Source organism: Dendropsophus ebraccatus, chromosome 6 (genome assembly GCF_027789765.1).
Source record: "Dendropsophus ebraccatus isolate aDenEbr1 chromosome 6, aDenEbr1.pat, whole genome shotgun sequence".
NCBI lineage: Eukaryota > Metazoa > Chordata > Amphibia > Anura > Hylidae > Dendropsophus > Dendropsophus ebraccatus.
The window spans coordinates 77,304,951-77,329,033 of NC_091459.1; the positions used below are offsets into that span (position 1 = coordinate 77,304,951).

The 24,083-nt window shown below is 40.8% G+C and overlaps 1 protein-coding gene across 1 annotated transcript in view; it reads left to right on the forward strand.

The window, feature by feature from the left end:
- Positions 1-24,083, forward strand: part of SLC7A14 (solute carrier family 7 member 14) — a 78,433-nt gene that overhangs the window by 21,843 nt on the left and 32,507 nt on the right. Inside the window, exon 2 of the mRNA XM_069973817.1 lies at positions 20,834-21,307. Coding sequence (XP_069829918.1) covers positions 21,004-21,307 — 304 coding nt within the window. The 5' untranslated portion in view covers positions 20,834-21,003. The remainder of the gene's footprint in view (positions 1-20,833; positions 21,308-24,083) is intronic.

Below are 24,083 nucleotides of genomic sequence, written 5' to 3' on the forward strand. Positions count from 1 at the left end.
TTTACTGTATTTTCCAGCGTATAAGACGCCTTTTTAACCCCGAAAAATCTTCTTAGAAGTCAGGGGTCTTGGACACATAGACAATACACAGAGCACAGACATATATACATACAGTACAAAATACACACACATGGACAATACACAGTCACATACATATATACATAGAGTACACAATACACACACATAGACAATATACAGAGCATATACATATTTACATACAGTACACACACACACATAGGCAATACACAGAGCACATACATGTATACATGCAGTACCCAATACACACACATAGACAATGCACAGTCACATACATACATACATATATACATACATACAGTACACACACATACATAGACAATACACAGAGCACATACATATACACATACAGTACAAAGTACACACACATGGAAAATGCACAGTCACATACATATATACATACAACACACAGTACACACATAAACAATACGCAGAGCACATACATACATACATACATACATAAATATATACATACACATAGACAATACACAGATCACATACATATACACATACAGTACACAGTACACACATAGACAATACACAGAGCACATACATATATACATACAGTACACACATACACATAGACAATACACAGAGCACATACATATTTACATACAGTACACATATACACATAGACAATACACAGAGAACATACATATATGCATACAGTACACGGTACACACATATGGACTGTGCACAGTCACATATATACATACATACATACATACAGTACACAGTACACACACATAGACAATACATACTGACACACATACTTTTTGTACACACATACTTGAATGAGGGCCCACAGAATGAAATGAATCTCCTTCTCCAGGACCTGCTCCCAGCTACATTCAAGCATACAGTGCAGGAGGCTGTGTTTGAGGACGCTCAAAGGTGGGGGAGAGGTGCTTCTTGTCTGCCCCGTACAGCGTTCTGCCTGCCTGTCTGTTGTGCGTGTAAGGGGCCATCACTCCATATCAACCTCCCCCCCCCCCCTCCCCCAAGTACCAGGCCCTGTTCCTGCCTAGCCTCCGGTAACACCAGTGTTGCCTGATTAAGAACAGGCAAAGCAGAGGGGGATGGTGTGTGTAGCGTGTGCAGGAAGGCTGGCGCCCCCCATAGCCGTGCGCCTAGGGGCAGCTGCCTCCCCTTGTCCCCCCTCGCTACGTCCCTAGGGGAGGGCTCGTCACCCTATGTGCCATGCCGCTTCCTTTTCGTCCTTCTTGGTTAGCGAGGTAGAGAAGGGGATTTGCAAACAAGAATCATGAATTTTCACCAGTCTGTGATTGGATCAGACCTTGATAAAAGCAGTATAAGGCTATGTTCCCACTTTGTGATAATATCGGGATAGGCCGTCATCTTGTAACATAGGCGGCTGTTAATAATGATCATCAGCCTTATTGCAAAGTGGGAACATAGCCTAATAATGTAATAAGCAACAGTAAAATAGGCATACAACTTGGTTGTAATTTGAATCTAATAATGTGCTACAGTAAAGTCTATAGAAAAAAGTTAGTCTGTGTACTCATTGTAAAAGATATATATATTTGTGTAGTGCCTAGATAGCTGTTTTTCCTTAGACTTTAATGTAGCACGTTATTAGATTCAAAATACAACCATGTTTTATACCTATTATACTGTTGTATTTTGCTTATATTTTACTCAGTGTGTGTGTGAAGATAGCCAAGTGTAAAAAAGTGTGAAAGAGCATGATGAGAAGGTTGTGTGGCCTTAGCAGCATTTTATTTATTACAATATACACTAGAGAGTTAGTGCATATTTTAACTGAAATGTATACTAGCTCAGGAGCTTGTGTAAAATTTAAAGTGCAGCATGCGGGCCAGCCACTGTAGTGGTCAATTTATTATGAGTTGTACACCGTGTGAGACTCTGGTCTTAGTAAAGTCCACTCCATCACCTTCAATAGTTGACGACAGACCCCCCCCCCCCCCCCCCCCCTATATACACGTGTGGCTTCCTTGTCTGTGAATATATTTTTTATGTGGAGTGGCAAGTAAGTCGCTACCAGAAACTTTGAGAAACTTCCCAGAGGGAACAAAAAGATTAGGTTTTCTTTGGCCTAAGGTACATAAGATAATTGGTTTGTCTTGCTGAAATTGATGTGTTCAGCCGAATTTTTTTAATGTGTATGGAAAGCCTTTGCTAGTTAAAATTGCTTCATTTTAACATTTGGATGCTGGGTATCAATCCAAGCTAACAACTTCGACATGAAATTTGTAATCATGCATGTTTGCTGCTACTCCATTCAAAATCTATAGGACTGGTGGGAACAGCCTAGTGCAGCTGTGGCTATATAAAAATGCCTCCCTAGGATATGTTCACACTGAGGAATAGGCGAGGTATAGATGAGGAATTAAAGAGGAAGTTTTCTGCTTGCCTATTTTGCGGAATTCAAGTGAAATTCGATTGGAATTTAAGCTGTATTCAAGCAGAATTCAAGCACCATTGACTTCTATAGGATTTTTTTAGTGCAATACGGCAAGAGAATTGACATTGTCAATTCTTTGGGTGAAAAGCAGATCTGCGGCAGAAAATTCTGCATGCAAAATCCCGCTATGTAAACAACAGAGCAGAAATCCCATTGAACTCAATGGGACATTGCTCTGTTCATATTTTATGGGCAGAATTTCAATCGGAATCTGCGGAAAATTAAGCGCTGATTTCACTTCAATTTCCTCACTGATTCCTCATTGTGAACACACCCCTAGGCTATGTTCACACAATGTTGTTTTTAAGTAAAGAACGGACGCTCATTGCAATGGAATCAATGTCCTTTCTTTACTGCAGGCATTGCATTGAAGTCAATGGCACTTTGCATTGAAGTGAATGGTTAATTGATTTGCGGGCACACCCAATGGTGCCTGCAAGTCAATTGTAAAAAAATACCTTCTTGCAGCTGATACAGAGGTATCGGCTGCAGGAACGTGCTGAATGCTGCCCAGTGGCCGGCAGTTTAACAGCATCTGTTGCTATGCAATGGACGCTGTTAAACTCTGTCTAAACATAGCCTTATTGTGTCATCTGGTTAAAGAAGAACCTTAGCAATCAAAATCCCCCTTCTATTGGACACTAGTGTCCCAGTGGGTGCTAAACATATGGTGGGAAACAGCTTGAAACTCATAGTCTTCTTATGAAGTTGTATATATAATATGAGGAAAGCAAAGCATTTGGTTCATTTTCTGAAATGGGTTTTCACTGTGAATTTAATACTGTTAGTTGGCCAGCTATTATATAATACTATAGTGTTTACATCATGTGAGTAGCTGGATAATGCAGAGAGAACATTTATCCCTGAACATCAGCTTATGCACAGTCACATAGTCCAGCTGGTGTGTAGGAGTGCTGTCTCCCTACATAGAACTGTTTAATATAAAACAATCTGATGATCAGAGGACTGAGCACCTTTGCTTTTTATTAATGTTTATTGCTTCTGTTATCTGTTATCCCTCACGCTTATGGCTGTCAGCCTAAATACATTTTGGCTGGCATCATATAACCTAATATTTCTTCTAGTTCTCTATTCTAATGCATCCATTCCTTTGGATGACCACATTACACAAAGCCATACAGTAGATATGTATATTTGTTGTATTGGAAAGGAAAGTGGACAAAACAAAGGCACAGGCGCCTCAAGGCACCAGAGGCACAAATGAATAAGTAAAAAGTGGTGATGTGCTCACCTTGTAGCCACTTGGGTTTGTAGCATACCATCCTAAATAGGGTATATATCACAGAGGGATCCTCAATCGTGGGCTGGAATATCAGGACTGCAAGCTGGTGGTACCTTATTGGCGGGATGCTCCCATACTGGGGGCCCGCAAACCATAAATGTGAAAGGAAAAAAAGGAAAAGGTATACACAGAGACCAGTGCTGTCACTGAATGAATTCGCCTTTTTTGCACTTTTTTGTTCTGAGGAAGGGAGAATGCTCTCCCGAAACATGTCATCTCTGTGCCACAAATAAAACAAGCGTCCTTTATCTCCACATCAACTTGAAGAGGCGAATTCATTCAGTGACAGCGCTGGTCCCTGTGTTTATATATATATGTGTTATATGCCATATTCCCACAACAAGAAAATACTTAACATACTCTAACATGAACATAAAAATAAAATTTTATTAACATTTTTACAGGGCAAGAAGCCAAACATTGTGGTAGAAATTAGAAAAAGACATCTGCATTACAATTGTCATTTAACAAAAAATTCAGCTTGATTTTCAACCTTAGGATGTGTTCTCACATTTTGGTGTTGAACAGTATTTTTTTGTTTTTTGTTTTTACTACATCTTATACAGCATGCCTCCTACAGTCTACACAAGCTTATAACATTTACACAAGGATTAGACTAGCCTGCTTATTCTCTGACCCAATTACCTGCAGATCCTGGTCAAACCACATAACTTAGTTTTGTTTTTTTGAATGGTGAATAATTGCTTCAGAAAATACACAGACTCTTCTAAGAAAGTTACAATCTCAGAGTGCAGAAGCTGCATGTTTCTTTTAGAATTTTTGCTATATCCTGTACATAAATGTAATGCTGTTTTTGACCAAAACTTAAGATTTGAACTGATTCCAATTTTCTTTGTATGGACAAAAAAAAAAAAAAGAAAAAATAATAATAATAATAATAACGTTTAAGGTTTTCCACAAGCAAGAAGTAGTGCACAAACGATATGCAGCCAGTCATCGAAGCAAAATGTGCAAAAGATGCAAAACGAAAATACTTAATGTGACATGCACTTTAAATTAGCCATTAATCTCTGTAGGAAAGCAACATGCTGCGTATCTTACCCTAGATTATACCCTAAATTAGTTAAACGGTTTTACGACCAATTTTACTTATTGGAAAAGGGAATAAATTGTAATCTGTCCCTTTCCCATAGCTTTTTTCTCTAATCGTCTTCGCCCCTATTTCCCCAGGCATCCTTTGTTTCTGCTTTTTGGATTAGTGTTTGCTTATTTACATAAAGAACTTCCAGGTCACAGGGGTCAGCAGTGACATCACAGTTCTGCAAGCCTATAGCTCCACTCCTCTCTGAATCTAGCTCAACCCACTCTACCCATAGGCAGGGAAATGTCTGTCTTCCTACAAGTGTCTGAACCTTTCAGCTGCTGTAGGACTTTAACCCCTTAACGACATCGGGAGTATATTTACGCCCTGATGCCGGTAAGGACGTTCAGAGCGGGGCCGCGCGGCGACCCCGCTCTGAACCGCGGCGGTCCCGGGTGCCGCTTCTAGCCCGGGACCGTAGGTATTAGCGGGCACGGTCCGATCGCCGTGCCCGCTAATACAGTAATCAGATGCAGCTGTCAAACATGACAGCTGCATCCGATTACCGGACGCAGCACTTCCCTGGTGTCTAGTGGCGGAGATCGCTCCCCCGGGATGTTATCCCGGAGGAGCGATCTCCGTTTCTGAAGCCGGCCGGGGACCGCTCCAAGATGGCGCCGTCCCTGGCTCGGCACTCGTTTACTTCCGGCTGCAGCAGCCGAAAGCAAACGAGTGCCGATCTCATAGATCTATGCAGCATATCTATGCTGCAGAGATCTCTATGAGAGATCAAAGCACTTATACTAGAAGTCCCCCAGGGGGGCTTCTAGTATAAGTGTAAAAGTTAAAAAAAAAATGTTGTTAATAGTAAAAAGCCCCCTCCCCTAATAAAAGTCTGAATCACCCCCCTTTTTCCCAGGTTATAAATAAAAGTAAATAAATAAATAAATAAATAAACAAACATGTTTGCTATCGCCGCGTGCGTAATTGCCCGAACTATTATTTAATCACATTCCTGATCTCGCACGGTAAATGGCGTCAGCGCAAAAAAATCCCAAAGTGCAAAATTGCGCATTTTTGGTCGCATCAAATCCAGAAAAATTGTAATAAAAAGCGATCAAAAAGTCATATATGTGCAATCAAGATACCGATACAAAGAACACATCATGGCGCAAAAAATGACACCTCACACAGCCCCATAGACCAAAGGATAAAAGCGCTATAAGCCTGGGAATGGAGCGGTTTTAAATGACGTATATTTGTTGACAATGGTTTAAATTTTTTACAGGCCATCAGATGCAATATAAGTTATACATGTTACATGTCGTTTTAATCATAACAACTTGAGGAACATATATAACAAGTCAGCATGAATAGAAGGAATAATGGAGTGCACTCACCGGAATAATCTTCATGGCTTTATTTTCTCAAAAAGAAAAACATATTGGACCTAGTGCATACACGGACAGGGTGAACGCTAGGAGACAAACAGGGCGGTGACAGGCTGTTTCGCGCGTAACCGCGCTTCTACGGAGAGGTCCGTAGAAGCGCGGTTACGCGCGAAACAGCCTGTCACCGCCCTGTTTGTCTCCTAGCGTTCACCCTGTCCGTGTATGCACTAGGTCCAATATGTTTTTCTTTTTGAGAAAATAAAGCCATGAAGATTATTCCGGTGAGTGCACTCCATTATTCCTTCTATTCATGCTGATACTACTGTGACTGTCTTATGCTTTCGGGAGTTTTTTTGCACCACCTTATTGGAATATTGCAGCAGCAGATCGTTTCTGCCTATTATATTTCCTGTATGCCGTCTTTTATTCAGCAGTCTATAGTGCCGCCCGCCTCTGGTTTTTGTTTTATATATAACAAGTCAGTTTTACCCCAGGGCGAATGGCGTAAAAACACATTTCCCCCAAATAAGCAAAATGCTTTTTTTTTTTTCAATTTCACCACACTTTGAATTTTTTCTGGTTTCGCAGTGTACTTTATGCAAACATTTAGCCTGTCATTGCAAAGTACAATTAGTGACGCAAAAAATAAGGGCTCATGTGGGTTTCTAGGTGGAAAAATGTAAGTGCTATGGCCTTTTAAGCACAAGGAGGAAAAAACTAAAACGCAAAAATCAAAATTGGCTCTGTCCTTAAGGGGTTAAACCCCAGCACACATGTACATGAAAGGGAACATGACATCATAGTAAATAAAGAAAACACAGGCAGAGAGCCTGAGAACACTATAAGTGCTCTAAATTAAAAATGAAAGTGTATATACAGTAGAACATACAAGATCAATGCAATGCTAGTTTATTGAAAAATCCCCTTTAATTGTTGCAGGCTTGTGTACTTCTAACTAGAGATATATGACAAAACAGTCAACTGGGCATTACTAGATGGGGTAGAGTTGTTTGTGTAGAGACCCACCCCCAACTGGTAACTTCCTGTTATTCACCCATACATATCCAGTATAAGTAACAGGGGAACTGTACATGACAGGGTTAAAGAAAATTATCCACAATGGTAATTTCCTGAGGAATATGTATATGTCTATGTATTTAATTATTATATAGAAGACCTGATGTTAAAGAGGATGTACCGCCAGGTACATCCTCTTTAATCCGACACAGGAATAGAACAGCGCCGTCACAGGCAAGCCTATGCCACAGTCCGTTTTTTAATTTGCGACCCGGATCCCGTGTACGGTGCCGTTGTATCCACGGGTCTTGGGACGGTGCTCAAGAACTGGAGGCAGGCTGGCCTGCCCCCAGTGGGAGGGAATTCTCTCCCCTGTATGACACAGCTCCATTGATTCTAAAGGAGCCGCGTCATACAGGGGAGGGAATTCCCTCTCACTGCGGGCAGGCCAGTCTGCCTCCAGTGCTTGAGCACCGGCCCGGGACCCGTGGATACAACAGCGCCGTACAGGGGAACCGGGCCGTGGATCGAAAAACGGACCCCGGCACGAGCTTGCCCAAGTTCTATCCCTGTGTCAGATTAAAGAGGATGTACCTGGTGGTACATCCTCTTTAAAAAAAATTGTAATAAATTACCTGAATAGTTGTAGCACATACTGTATAATATTTTAAATTTGCCCCTTTTGCCTCTATGTGTCCATCTTGCTTACAGCAGAACAGGGACACACATCTACTGTTTTTTTTTTGTTTCCCCTCATCCTTAAAGGGGTGGTGTCATGAAGCAAAAAATATATAATCGCATATGTAAGATATATGTGTGTGAGTGTGTGTGTGTTGTGTATTCTGTTTTTAGTAAAGAAGCTTACATCACTGTACCATGTCTCTTCCCTGTGCATCTGACTACTTCTTGTTTTCCTCTCTAAACTGTAATCCCGCTGTTGCCATGCAGACACTTTTCCACAATCCCTCTTGCTGCATGTGAAGTGAAAACCAACTGCCAGTACTAATGGGACAGATCAGGGACATAATATTTACTGGGGTAATAACTACAGGGGCAAAACATTTACTGGGTTACTAACTACAGGGGCCTAACATTTACAGGGGCATAACATTTAATGGTGTACTAACTACAGGGGCATAACATTTACTGGGGTACTAACTATAGGGGCATAACATTTACTGGGGTACTAACTACCGTGGCATAACATTTAAAGGGGCATAACATTTACTCGAGTACTAACTATAGGGGCATAACATTTACTGGGGTGCTAACTACCAGGGCATAACATTTTCTGGGGTACTAAGTACCAGGGCATAACATTTACTGGGGTACTAACTACCAGGGCATAACATTTACTGGGGTACTAACTATAGGGTCATAACATTTACTGGGGTACTAACTATCGGGGCATAACATTTTCTGGGGTACTAACTACCGGGGAATAACATTAACTGGGGGACTAACTGCAGGGGCCTAACATTTACAGGTGGCTACCTACAGTGGTTCATAGAATGGTATATTTATCTGTCATACAGTTGATTGCAGATTGCCCCTGTATTTTGAGGCACATAACCATTTAAATAAACTGTATAGTACATTTATCTCCTGATAGTACTGCAATAATGGGCTGGAACGGTTTCTGCTTTAGCATACAATGCAGACAACACAAAAAAATAATAAAACTAAATAGGAAATTAAAATTAAAAAGGCCATGGACCCTTTTAATTTTTGTTTTGTACATTTTTGCAACAGGTTTTCAGCTTAGTTTCTCTTATCCGGCCACCTTTTTTCACATATAGTGCTGGCTGCAGTAAACTTGAAGCAGTCTAATGGTTGATTTATGGCCAGATCAAAGGTCACAATTTTCATAATCAATAGCCAACATAATGCCCCTTTCTCCGACATCTGTTCTGCAGCTTTTAGATGAAGCTTTACACACTCCCTCCTCTGCCTGAATTTTCACTAAAAGAGGTTATGCAAGCTTATAAAAACATGGCCACCTTCCTTCAGTAATACCACAACTCTTGAGTTTGGATGGAGTTTTGCAGCTCAGTTCCATTGAATTGAATTGAGCTGAATTGCAATACCACACACAGCCTGAAGACATTGGTGGTGCTGTTGTTTTTTTTCTTTCAAGAAAGTAGCTGTGTTTTTTTGAAGCCTAAAAAAAACCCTTTATTATAGATTAGAACAAGTAAAGAATTGACCACCTCAACCCAACTTCTAGTATCAGATACTTTCTTAAAGGTTGTGTAGTTAGGATTGAGCCAAAATGTGTCTGATATTGTGCTGTATTCTGGCAAATATAGAAAACTCAGTTTTATGGTGTAATTTAATAAATGCATAATTTAATCCCAACAAGCTACCTGTAGGCATAATGCCAAGGATCGCAGTATTGCAAGAAACTACAGACAACCATTTTTTTTCCAAATAAATCAATAACCCATTTGCCTCCTTCAGAAAATGTGTTCTTTCGTTAAAGTGAACGAGGTTATAAATCTGTTTTACCATTACAGTTTCATTTGGCTGCTTGTCGTAATTCCGCTTTCATTTTTCACACAGGTCCGTAGTTCACTTTAAACATTTGAATTGCTATAAACTTGAAATATATGAATGTTCCCTGCAAATCCATATATTTTTTTTATATTCAAAGCACAGATGGACTCAAATAATTTGCTAGAGATACATTGACTAGAACTTCAATTAACTATGGTGATTTGCAAGATGACTGGCTAGAAAGAATTATGGACACCATTCAGTTAGGCTTGGAAGTTTTTCAGTAATTGTGGTGGCTTCATAACACAACATGACAGTTTTTAAATAGAATAGGTAACAAATGATCACTACAGCTTCAAAACTGTATTCTGATTCAATGAGAAACTAAACTACATCTTGCTAGATATTTAAAATAACAAACTCCAGTATACTTACCTCTTAAAGAATTTATTAAAAAAAAAAGAAAAAAGAAAATGACTCTCTACAAGCCAGATGGGAATACCCTCATAAGCACATAATTACACCTCGGGATCGCCTCTTTACACTGGAGAATAAATAGATTTTTCTATGTTATGGAAGCACAGATAGATATATGAAAGGTTCCATGTGCCTTATTGACCTAACAGCTATCTAAGGCTATGTTCACACAACGTGTGAGACCGGCCGTTCCGTGACCCCGGCCGGATCACCGAACGGCCAGTCTCTGCACAGATCATCCCGGCTGATACTACAGTACCGGCCGGATGATCTTCATGGCCATAGTGTTCTGATGCAGGCGCATCAGTGCGCGCCCGCATCTGAACTTGCCACTGCACACAATGAAGTAAGCGGCTGGAGCCGCTCGCTTCATTGTGTGAACTGACAGGTCTTTCTACGGCCGCAATTCACTGAATTGCGGCCGCAGAAAACTGACATGTCAGTTTTTTGCAGTGCCGCATGAGATCCCGCCCGGAGCATATACGGTGTGTATATGCTCCGTCCGGGATCCCATTGAAGAATAGGCAATGTTCCACATTGCATAAAGTACGGCCGTTGTTGCCAATGCCAGCAACGGCCGTACTTTTACGTAGTGTGAACATAGCCTAACAGTGTCAGCAGTTTAGAAACTGAATTGCAGCTGACATTCACTTTACGCCTCTTTGCTCATACTGTACATGCACAGTTTTAAAGAATCCATTCTTACTATCTTGATTCGGAAAAAAGTTGCTGAAAAGTAAAACTTAAAATATAATGAATCCTGGTAAACTTGGCATAAGCCATAGGAGCTGAAGCCCAATTGTGTCACATTGTACAACATCTGCTACTGACATGAGATAAGTATTTATTTAGCTAGAGCAACTGTTGCTTTGGGCAAGAAAATCTTGGAGATGGTGTGCTTTTGTCATTCTGTTTTTCACGTATTCATCGGAATTAAAATGTCATTTTAACCACTCTGTAGCGGTTTCTTGACCATTCTGGAGGTCAGATGACATGTGACAGCAACCTTTACCAGTCATTCTTGTTGAAAGACTGTGGCTTGACAGCATAAGGATAAACCTTTCTATTAAATTATAATGAAAGATACATTTAGGAATTACAGAAAAAGCATTGAAACAAGTAGGTAATTAAACCAACCTTGTGTGCATGGTCTGTATGGCCTATTGTAAATACAATTATTCTACAGTATTATATGTATTTCCCTTCCTCTCATTTACGCTGCTCTGATGTGCCAAAACCTAATTACTCTTATTCTACGTTAATTAACCGTTTTGGTTTCTGCATTATTTTAGTCCCTCAATTACGTACATCTGTAGAAACTGCAGCTGCAATTTACAGCTTTGTCTCGGTTATTAAGTTCAGCGCTAGACGCCATGGCATGAAAAGGAAATGACGGACTGATAATTGCGTCAATGGCTGTATTTGACTTGTAGCACGCCATGGATACACTGATATTATATGGGCATCTAATTGATTTCTATTAATTTTTTACTAATTATTTCCATTGAAAAAAGAAGTCAGTAGACTGCATAGACAGCATTATATGGGTTATCCAGGATTAGAAAAACATAAGTTGCTTTCTTACAAAAACAGCTTGCTTTGTACGAAGCAAGACTGATCTGCACTTGTATTCCTCAGGCTGCCTGCTCCGTGAGGGAAGATACCGCCCGGGGACCGCCTCGAAAATCCCTGGGAAACATGGATACAGCCAAGCCCAAATAGGTTTTGCTTTCGTAAGAATGAAAAACAAATCTTGTTTGCTCATCTCTACCCAAAATAGACGACAAACTACAATGTTGTGCATGTATGTAAGGTAGTATCTGAGCATGCAAAATGCAACACGAACATAGCATTAAAGTGTACCTGTCCTTGTGAAAAAAAAAAACTTTTGACATGTCACAGATACATGACAAAAAATTTGATTCGTCCGGGTCTCAGTGTTCAGCCCTGTACTGGTCGGGAGAATGAGCCAGGAGAAGACATAGACAAGCACAGTCCTCGCCTGTCTCCATGTCACATGATGAGTTGGAGCCCAACACTTTTGTTCTTACACAGAGAGGGGAGTGGACATGCTGTAGCACAGTCTTCTCGCTCGGTACGGGTCCGAACACTCAGACCTGGAACGATCAAAACTTTTAGCATGTCTCTGTGACACATCAAAAGGTTTTTATAACAACGGTGAAACTTTAAGTAGTAAACTCACAGTGAGCTATTTTTGGGGTATCTACAGAATTGCCCTTTTCATCTCCTTTGGCATACATGGGACAGGTTATTATTATCATTTATATAATGCATATGCATTTTCTTAGCAATGATAATCAATGGCAGATGGATTGAACAGTACATATTTGCATATATTGGCCGTGCATACAATTGGATCCTTCCGAAAAAGGACAAAAAATGTTCACTTACCCTTTAAGCAAAGAACATGGGGTAAACAGTGGCAGCTCTGTAAATTATCAAATGGCTGTAAAATTAAAAGAAGGGCCTTGGGCATGTAATGTACCTAGAGTGCACTGTTTGAGTATAGTGTCCATTTGTATCAAATTAAGTGTTGTCATTTGTGTTAGACTGTTAATTGATTATCTTTTTTCGAGCATCTGCCCATTGAAGATGTGTAAGCTCTAAGATACTGTTAAACATCTTTTTATTGTTTTGGTAAACTACATCTTGCCTGGGGAGTTCCTGCCTAGTTCATTCGGCTAGTGAAGCAGTGAGGGCTTAGAAAGAGGCCCCTATAGCTTATGATGGAGGCATATTAAAGATATTAGAGATGGCTCCATACATAAGAGTGGCTGAAGGTGTGTCATGTGATGGGGGGACAAGGGGAAACATAGAGCAGGACCAAATGGTCAGTTCACTTTTAGTCCATTCTGTAACAGAATGGGATACTTCAGAGAATTTTTTTTTTTTTTTTTAAATCAACTGCTTTCCAAACTTTTACAGATATGTAAATCACTTCTATTAAAAAAAAACAAAAAAACAATCCTTCCAATACTTATGTATGTCCTGCAGAAAGTGGTGTATTCTTCCCAGTCTGGAATTGTTCTTTCTGCTGCCACCTCTGTCCATGACAGGAACTATCCAGAGCAGAAAGGGATCAAGATTTGCTACTGCTCTGGACAGTTCCTGTCACAGACAGAGGTCGCAGCAGGGAGCACCAGGTCAGACTGGAAAGAATACACCACTTCCTGCAGGGCACACAGCAGCTGATAAGTACTAAACAACTCCAGTTTTCTGTTGTTTTTTTTTTTTTTTTAATAGAAGGAATTTATAACTTTCGGAATTTGAAAATAGTTTTTCTCTGGAGTATATCTTTAAGAACCGCTAAGCTTACTGCAACACTGATAGTAAAGCTGACTTTAAGGGTATGTGTACACTATGGAATCTCAGAGGATCACCCTTTCTGGATACCGCCACTCGCCCCTGCCCGCGGACGCGAGCATCTCCGCTGGTCCCATAAGCTTCATTCTATGGTTTGCCAGATTGCCATCCACCTAAAGAATGAACCCACTAATTCTTCGGGGCGGGCAGCGGAATCTGGCAAACCATAGAATGAAGCCTATGGGACCAGCAGAGATGTGCGCGTCCGTGTGTGTCCGTGTGCAGAAACCGCAGTGGGTGATTCGCCAGGATTCCGTAGTGTGCACATACCCTTAAGGAGAACTGTTCCAGTGTCTGTTGCCCATTCTTGCTGGGTGGCCACTGTTTTATCCCTCACCTATCACACACACGTGCAGTTATAGCAGGAATAGCTGATCTGAAGGATAAACTGCAGCTCTTATGCATGAAATCCCTGGGAAGGGATAGAAAATTCTGTTAAACATTATTATTTGCGTTCCTAAATGGATACCGGACAGACTGTGATGGATGTAATTTATAGCATATAGCCACAGCCTGTACATTCTCCAACAGATCAAAGTCTGTAATTTCAGGCAATATAAATGAGAACAAAAATCAATAACTACAAATCTTTAAGCATTTCCAGTCCCAATGATCTCTCCTAATCAATGACCATTTAATACCACTATAAGACCTAAGCAAGCAATAAATAGGCAGAAATTTGAAGGGTCCCATATTTGTGCAAGCAATGCTCAATTTCCAGAGCCCAGAAACACTAGCTGTGTTTAGTAAATCAAAGGAAAATTGAAATGAGATTATTAGTGTGTGACCAAGAGATTGCATACACATTAACCTCTTAATGGCCAAAGTATTCTGATCCTGAGTGACCAGACATGTTTTAGGGATTTTGTGCATGTGGTGGCTTTCTTACATGTACGGCAGCTTTATTACTGTTCTATAAAATCTTTTTGTTTAATTTTATAAAGCATAATGTGTACAAAAAAATAACATTTTATTGTTCTTTATTTTAACCCCTTGCCTCTTCAGCCTGTTTTGCCCGGGGCCTATTTTTCAAATCTGACCTGTCTCTCTTTATGTAGTTATAACTCTGTGATACTTTTAAACATCACGGTTATTCATTGTTTTTTCGTGACATATTCCTCCTTATGTTTGTGGTATACTTTGGTTGATACACTCTGTGTTTTTTTGTAAAAAACACAACATTTGCGCAAAAATTAGAAAAATTTACAATCCTTTATATTCAAAATTCTCTTTTCCTGAGAAAAATTGTTATGTCACATGAACTAATTATTACTGCAACATCTACAACATGTCTACTTTATGGTGACGTCATTTGGTGAACATCCTTTTATTTTTTAAAATTTTAGAGGGCTTCGAAATTTTGCAGCGATTTCTAACATTTTAGGAAAATTTCAAATCCTGATTTTATTAGGGACCAGTTCAGTTCTGAAGTGGATTTGTGGGGTCTGTATGTTAGTTACCCCCATAAATCCTTCAACTGTAAAAACTGCACCCCTCAAAGTATTCAAAGTAGCATTTCATAAGTGTATTAACACTTTAGGTGTTTTGCAGAAATTTAAGCAAGTTGGAGGGGAAATTTTAATTTTTTTGGAAGATATTTTATTTTAATCAATTTTTTTCCCCTCTAACACAGCAAATACTAAATGAGAAATGGAACTCAATATTTATTTCCCATGTTTCAATGTTTCTAGAAATCTCCCATATGTGGCCGCAGTGCGTCACCTGACTCAACCACAGGCCGCAGACATGACAGAAGCTTTGTGTATTTTTGGGGTCTTATTTCAGGTTATTTATAGCAATTATATCATGTCACGGGGAGGAGATCGGGGAGGGGGGCCAAGGGGGAAGCACGGGGAGAAAGATCCCGGCGGGGGGGGGCACACAGATCCGGGAAAGAAGGGGGTGGAGCATGGGGAGGAGGATGGAGGGGGAAACGATCCGGGGGGGGGGGGGGGGGGTTGTGGAGGAACGGGCCGGGGGGGTATACATGCATTGGCGGTGGGAGGAGGTAACATGCCGCAGCCTCCTTCCGCCGTCCGATCGGTGGGAGGCCACAAATCTCATAGACTCTGCAGTCGCATCGATTGCGGCGTCTATGGGGCTAACTGCCCAGGTGGGAGCGCGGCTTCCCTCCGAGCAGTGGCAGCAGGAGGAGGCTGTGTGACACAGCCTCCTCCTGCTGCCCGATATCACTTAGGGATAGCGGGGGGGAAGGGGGGGGGCAGGAAAAGCATGACGTTTGGGAAACGTTATGTTGCAGGAACTACCTGCTTTACATGACGTTTCCCAAACGTCATTTTGCAGCAAGGGGTTAACGTTTCAAATAAAGAATAAAATATACACACAGCAAATACTAAATGAGAAATGGAACTCAATATTTATTTCCCATGTTTCAATGTTTCTAGAAATCTCCCATATGTGGCCGCAGTGCGTCACCTGACTCAACCACAGGCCGCAGACATGACAGAAGCTTTGTGTATTTTGGGGGTCTTATTTCAGGTTATTTATAGCAATTATATCATGTCACAGGGAGGAGATCGGGGAGGGGGGCCAAGGGGGAAGCACGGGGAGAAAGATCCTGGCGGGGGGGGGCACACAGATCCGGGAAAGAAGGGGGTGGAGCATGGGGAGGAGGATGGAGGGGGAAACGATCCGGGGGGGGCGGGGGTTGTGGAGGAACGGGCCGGAGGGTATACATGCATTGGCGGTGGGAGGAGGTAACATGCTGCAGCCTCCTTCCGCCATCCGATCGGTGGGAGGCCACAAATCTCCTCATAGACTCTGCAGTTGCATCGATTGCGGCGTCTATGGGGCTAACTGCCCAGGTGGGAGCACGGCTTCCCTCCGAGCAGTGGCAGCAGGAGGAGGCTGTGTGACACAGCCTCCTCCTGCTGCCCGATATCACTTAGGGATAGCGGGGGGGGGGGCAGGGAAAGCATGACGTTTGGGAAACGTCATGTTGCAGGAACTACCTGCTTTACATGACGTTTCCCAAACGTCATTTTGCAGCAAGGGGTTAACGTTTCAAATAAAGAATAAAATATAGGTTTCCTATTTTGTTTCAGTGATTTTGATGATAATAATATGTATAGTCTCACATTAACAGGCTGGCTGTGGCAAGGATTTTTTTTCATATAATATTTCATTGAATATTATAGAAATTTGGTCATGCAGAGGTCATATTGTTGGCCATTTCTCCCTCATATTTTATGTTTCTTTAACATTAGGGATGAGCGAATTTACAGTGTTAGCGAAGCACTTTGCTAAGCTTGGCTGTCGGCTTGTCAACCGGCTGCCTTTGAACTATGTGCATCTCCACTCGGGGTGTCTGGAAAAGCTGGATACAGATTATGGCTGAGCTTACTAAAGTGCTCTGCTTTACTAGCACTGTAAATTTGCTTATCCCTACACGACACCCTTAAGGTATAAATATGTTTCTAAAAAATTATTTAAGTCTGCAGATTTTTGCCATTGATATTAATGGAATATGTCAGCTGCAATTCATGTTCCAAACTGCTGACACTGTTAGATAGCTGTTTGGGCTAGGAGACACATATCAGTCTGTGCTTGCATAATAGTAAAATAGTAAAATGTTTAAAATTCGAAGAGGCTTTCCCAAGCTCTTGAAGTGCAGCAATCTGTAACAGCATTGCCTTACTCCCCCTTCCATACCCGACCATTCCTGGGACTTTCAGGTGTCAATCAAGCAGGGAGGTGGGCAAGATGAGATGTTCCAGCTTGCAGGTTTTCTGTAGCATGGGAAAGCCTCTTTGACTCTTTATACCAGAGAATAAAAAATAGATGCTAATTGTTCCATTTTTACATTAAATGTGAGCGTTTATTGTAAGGTAAGGTGAGGAATTTGAAGTGGAATCCACATTTAATTTCCTGCAGTTTCTGATTGAAATTCCACCCGTAATATATGAACAGAGCACTGTCCCTGTTAGGAATGTGACTTTGCGCTCCTCAGTCCGTGTCGGGCGGCCGAGGAAGCGCTGATTTTATGTCTGCTGTTGCACTGAATATTGTGTCTGAATTGTGTTTCACTTCTCAGCCACACCTGCCTTGCCTGTCAGACTTCTGGCAGTGCAGGGGTTACTGCACTGCTAGATCTGTTCAGCTGAGCTTGGTGCTGGGATCAGGGCTGCTCCAATCAGCTGCTGGACCTAGTCTCTTATCCTGGATAAAAAGCAGCCAGCTCCTCACTTCCCTGCTGGCTATTAGTTCACACTAGTCCCAGCTCCCATGCTCCTTTCCCAGCGTTCCCTGTCCCAATACCTTGCTATTGCTCTGCCCGTGTTCTGACCTCTTGCTTGACATTTGACTATCCCCTCTCCTTCTGATTTTGTACTGCGTTGTCTGTTTGGTTTTGACCCTGCTAGTTGACTATCCTCCATTGTGTTTTGTTTGTCTGTCTACGTTTTGTGTATTCACCTACGCAGTGTAGGGACCGACTCCGTGGTTGTCCGCGACCGTTTAGGGTCGTCCGTGGCAAGTAGGTAGGGGCATTGGTTGGGGCAATTCCACTGTCTTGTCCGTGTCTCCCCAGCCTGACAGTCCCATTGTGTTTAATGGGATTTACACACAGAGGAATTTTCGCACAGAATTTTCCACTGTCCAAAGAATTGACATCAGCGGAGTGTGTGATGCTCTGTGAAGCATTTTACTGGGAAGCTATGTTCCTGGCATCCATGTGGATGTTCGTTTGACTCATACCACCTACCAAAACCTTGTTGCAGAACAAGAATGACTCTTTACACCAACAGCCTCCTTCAGCAGGATAACCCATCCTACCATACTGATCAGAAATGGTATGAAGAACATGATAAATCAAACACCCCAAATCTCAGTTTGATCAAGCATCTGTGGGATGTGCCAAAAACCTGAATGGTTTTATTAGATTAACCCTTCAGAGTGGTAAAGTGATTTTTGGACCACGTAACAGCACTGTGTACATACAGTAGTAGGAAGTAACACTGGTAGGGACAACTGCACAAATTAGAGGGAAGCCTTGGTTTACTAATCAGGCAACGCATGAACCCTCTGAAGGAGGAAAGGCACCATCTACGCAATATTAGGCAGATTTATTTCATGTCATGTAATGCTTTAAGTGTCAATTTAATGTTTATCCATATAACAATTTAAGAAGCAAACCAAAACCATACATTGTGTTTGACTACTACTATTAAAAATAAGTAATGATAAAACTGTATTTGTAAATTCATTTGGGCCATTAACGCATGACATGTGAAAATGTATTGTTCATGTTTATTGGCGAGTATTAGCCTTTGCTTGCTATTATTGAGGTTTATTACACATATTTTTCATGTCTGAGAAGAAGAATGGTCATTTAATGCATAGAGGACAGCAGTGAGTAATAAGAAGGATAAATTGTGTTTAATAAACAATAGTTAATGAGTGATTGGGCATGCGAGATGTAATCCTGGTCCCCTGGGCTCCCAACAGAACATTTTGAATTCCCATGGTATATTCTTGATAGAAACTTAAGCTGGTTAATTATTTAGCACATATGACTCTAGGATGCTTTCTTATGTTCCCAGCCAAACCTATTTTATTATCATTTGTTCTAGTTTTCAATTGTTTTTACCTGCAGAAGCCAGGAAGCCAAAGTCGCATTACAAACCCACTTTCTATGCATATTGGTTTTTTCTTCTGGCATTGTATTCTCCAGTTCTTCATTATAAATCCTAGAGTCACATGATAAATAAATCACATGACTTATAATTGGGAAAAAAAGGCAGTGATATAACAGCAGCAAAAAGTTGTCTATACTAATATATATTAAATTTAATAAACAGCAACATTTTTTTCAATCCTTAAGAAATGTCATGCAAAATTTGTGTCAGATATAAACTCTATACTTCCATTATCTCAGCTGAATTTCACAGTATACAGTATACATACAGTATAATGTTAGGGCTAGGTTCACATTGCATTTGTGTTTGTTTTCTACTCTATGTATTTATGTTAAACAGATGCTAATAACAGATTTTGCTATATACCATATGGATGCAGAATTGAGTACTGAATCACATTATAACATTTAACATACTGCAGAATATACCTGTTATACTGTACACGATAGCATAGAACACTACACTATACATGAAAAAGTAATAAAATGGAAACCGCTGAAACACAGAAAAAGGGAAACAATCTGTCTGTGTTACAACATAGAAGTCAATGTTTATATTTACATTTCTATCAGTTACAAGAAGATGTAAATGAATGCTACACATAAACAAAAACACAGTGTGAACTAATGTCCCTATTACACAGAGCAATAATCTGCCGAGTCTGGCAGATTCAGCAGATTATCGCTCCGTTAATAAAGATAACGATCAGCCAAAAAGACGATCAGTGGTTGACCGTTGTTGTATAAACCTGCTTAAAAAATGATAATAATCATAATAATTTGGTGTTTTCCATATTGATGGTCTGTATAATTATCAGATCGGCTGGGGGGGGGGGTCATCTTTGCACCCCCAATGGTTAGCTGATTGTCTCTTTTTATTATTACCAGCCACAGTTCAGTACATTTGGAAGTGGTTGTGCCTGGTACTGCAGAGGATCCAGCTCAATCACATGTAAGCTGCAGTACCGAACAGAGCCACTGGCACCATAATTGTGTAATTGATGACCTATCCTAAGATTAGGCCATCAGTTTTAAGGTTAGGAAAAAAAAAAAAAAAACGTTTTAATGTTGTGCTAAGATTGTAAATGAATTGCACATGTATACCTATAACCATAATTCTGGTATTTTGAGTTTGTGAAAGGTCTAAAAGGCCTATTGTTTGTGGTAAGTATATTGTGAGTGCATGAGATGGAGTAGTTGAGAGCAGTCAGGAGAAACAACATAAGCAGGGATAATACAGATAACAGCATAGAATGTAGCAGACACTAAGCTTCTGATAGTGAGCTTTAGCCAAAAGAAGAGGGGGAGGCTCAATAATCCCTTTCAGGAAAGCTGCTTTCAGGATGGAGGATCCTAAGAAGACCGAAAAATGCCTTTATATCCATACAGCAAATTTGTTATTTATTCTTTTAAATCTGTCTTATGTATATATACCATTCATTGCTGTATTTCCTTTAGTTACCCTACTGTTCCTTCCCGGAAATGCAACTCAGAGTCTTTGTTTTTTATATGCAAAGTAATAATATATTTATTCCTCAAAGTACTTATTTCTAACTATGTAATTGTATGTGTTCTTTTACAGATTTCTTTGTATCTAGCTGAATAGAAGAACATATGTGATATCATGAGTTATTGTCTTGATGCAAGCCTAGTGCAACTCAACTGAAACTCTATAAAACTGAATGTGGGGAGAAACTGCAGAAACCTGTATTTTAGCATTCTTCACACTTTTTGTAAAAGATTCCGTAAATCATGAGTGGTTTCTTTTCTTATCTGGATCCAAGACGGATTCCTTGGGGGGCCACATGGCATGCAATCAATGCAAGAGTTTTACGCACCAAACCAGTAGAGTCCATGCTGGAAGGAACAGCAGGAACATCATCTCATGGAACCAAACTGGCTCGAGTACTGACTACTGTGGACCTGGTTTCACTTGGTGTGGGCAGCTGTGTTGGCACTGGGATGTATGTGGTCTCTGGACTAGTTGCTAAGGAAATGGCAGGACCAGGAGTCATTGTGTCCTTCATAATTGCAGCAGTGGCCTCTATATTATCTGGTGAGTTGTTAACTCTTATTTTCTTTGGCAGATTAGATTTTTGTTGTAAGATAAAAATATTTTATTTATTTATTTATTTATTTATTTATTTGTGTCAAAAACACTAGGAAGAACTTACTGTAGAGAGTAAAATTATAATATATGCAATTTTATAATAATAGGTATAGGTAATAATATTAACATCAGTAATAGCATTGTCTGCCATTCAGCTACTTTAAGGTTATTAAACTTTTACTTACCTTATAATTTTACTTATTAACAATACTGTACTTTTTTTATATTTTTATCATGCTTTCTTATAGTCTTCATTTTATTACAATTTTAAAATATATTTTTCCCAAATCCAGGCTACTCAGTATAACCATAGAACCAAATACATGGGACAACTGGAATATTTCCTATAATATAACACATGCAATTATACAAATAACTTTGTACAAAAGTAAACCATTCCTCTAACCACTTGTATGACTTTACACAGTCAAGTCACATTATTATGGTCACTGCTTCCTTTCAATGTCAGCCGTGAAGTCATGTATCATGACCTGACCTGTTGGGTATATAAGGTGTTTAAACACATATCTCTCGTTGGTGTCATGGGTAAAATGCACCTCACTGCACCCCGTCTAATGAAGTTACTTCGTCAGAAAAGGCTTCTATTTTCATGTCAGCATAGGAAATAGAGGTTCACTGATTGAAAAAGGGTCACCTTCTCCAATTTTTCTGCTTTATCAAACAGATAGACGTTGGCATGTCTGGTGAGAAACCTTAATAAATAAATAACCCCACAACTATCGCTGGAAGAACACAAGCTGGTAATGGCAGCACTATGGTCTGGGGAATGGTTTTGGGCCATTCTCTGGGCCCATACATCCATGTAGAAGGTGCTGTTAACTTATTCAGGTGCACATCTATCCTTGCAGACTATGCACACCCATACATGCTGATTGTCTTCCTTGTGGTGGATGGGATCTTCCAGCAAGACAATGCGACATGTCACATGGCTAAAAAAGTCTGATATTGGTTGAAAGACCATGACCAAGACTTCCAAGTACTACCCTGGTCCCGGATTTCCCTAGACTTGAACCCAGTTGAGCATCTGTGCTACCATTTGGATGTTTGATCTATGGATCTTCCCTCATGCACCCTCCAGCAGCTGTGGGATGCACTGTGGTTATAATAATGTGAATTGACTGTATATAAACCCCTAATAGCACGCATCTTCTATTCAGAAGCATTCACTAAGTGATGTGGGAACGGATGTTATTTCAAAACCACATCGGAGAAGCCCCCTGGGCCACACCAGGTTTTTACCTTCACTACACTACTGCCAGCCAGCCCTTAATCATGTTACTACCACTGCAAAGTATAGCATACTGCCGTGTTTTTAAGTAAAGGTGATTCTTATTTTTACTTTTTTTTTTTTGAGATTGCAATTTCCTGGAAGAAAATTCTATCACATTGTTTTATTGTCCATAAATCTCAGCATCAGGTCTCAAGAAACAGAAAAGATGCTTCAATAAGCTGATGCATCTGCTGGGTGCATAGGTCTCTTGCATTAAAGCGAATAAGATTTACATATAATAAGATTTATATATAACCCTGTCGGCGCCACTCTGGATAATCAATTGGTGTGGAGCTTTTTTTAATCTGCCGCCTGGTTTCTGTTATATTTGCCAGTAATCTGATATGCTAATGAGGGCCGTTGCCCCGGCGCGACCAATTCAAAGATATCTCTCCCTTTCCCCGTGATGTACTCCTCTTCTTCTCATTGAGGTATGCCTCAAGTCTCTCTCACAGCCGCACCTCCTGTCCGGCCTGTCATTGCAGGGATGCTCTGATGACAGTGCTGGAAATCAGGGCACAATGACCGTGGGCATCCCTGCTCTGATGATGGCGCTAAAGATCCCAGGCAATGAAAGCCGGGTAGGATGCAGAGCTGTGAGAGAGACTTGAAGGCATGCCTGAATAATGGCCCTATTCCACGGGCCGTCTAGAGGAGCAAACGAGCGCTCCTCATTCCCCGCTTGCTGCCGCCGCTATTCGGCGCGGCTGCAGCGAGCGGGTGAGTGCGATCGCTGATCGTCCGGGCAGCCCATAGGATGCAGCAGCGTCTGCTGCCGATGCTCCTACTCAATGGAGCGACGGCAGCAGATCATTGCTGAATCAGTCGCTTGTTTTCTAACATGTTGAAAAACAAGTGACTGCAACGATCAGCCGACATGAACGATGTCGGCTGATCGTTGCACTCTATTCCACGGGAAGATTATCAACCGTAGCAGCCAATACTGCCGATATTCGTTCCGTGGAATAGGGCCTTAAGAAGAGGAGGCCAACGCCATGGTGAGGGGGAGTGATATTTTAGAATTGATCAAGCCAGGCCGACCTCCAGAGCACAACAGCCCTCATTAGCATATTGGATTACAGGAAAACTTAACAGGAACCAGGCAGCAGATTCAAAAAAGATCCACACCCGCTGATTGACTGCAGTGGCGCAGACAGGATGGTATGTAAATATTATTATTGGCCATGAGGTGGTACAAAACACACAGACACTACATTTAGTGTTCATAAGTAACATAACACTATATATGTCTGTGACATAGTTATCAGTTAATTTAATTAGACATATAGCAACCAATCAAAGCTATATGAAAAACTGACTGTTCACTTGCGGCCATTTATATCCTAATCCTTGACTGGAGCCATTGTAACAAGATAATCATGTTATTCCTCTCACCTGTCCATGGCTCTAATGTTATAGCTGGTCTATATT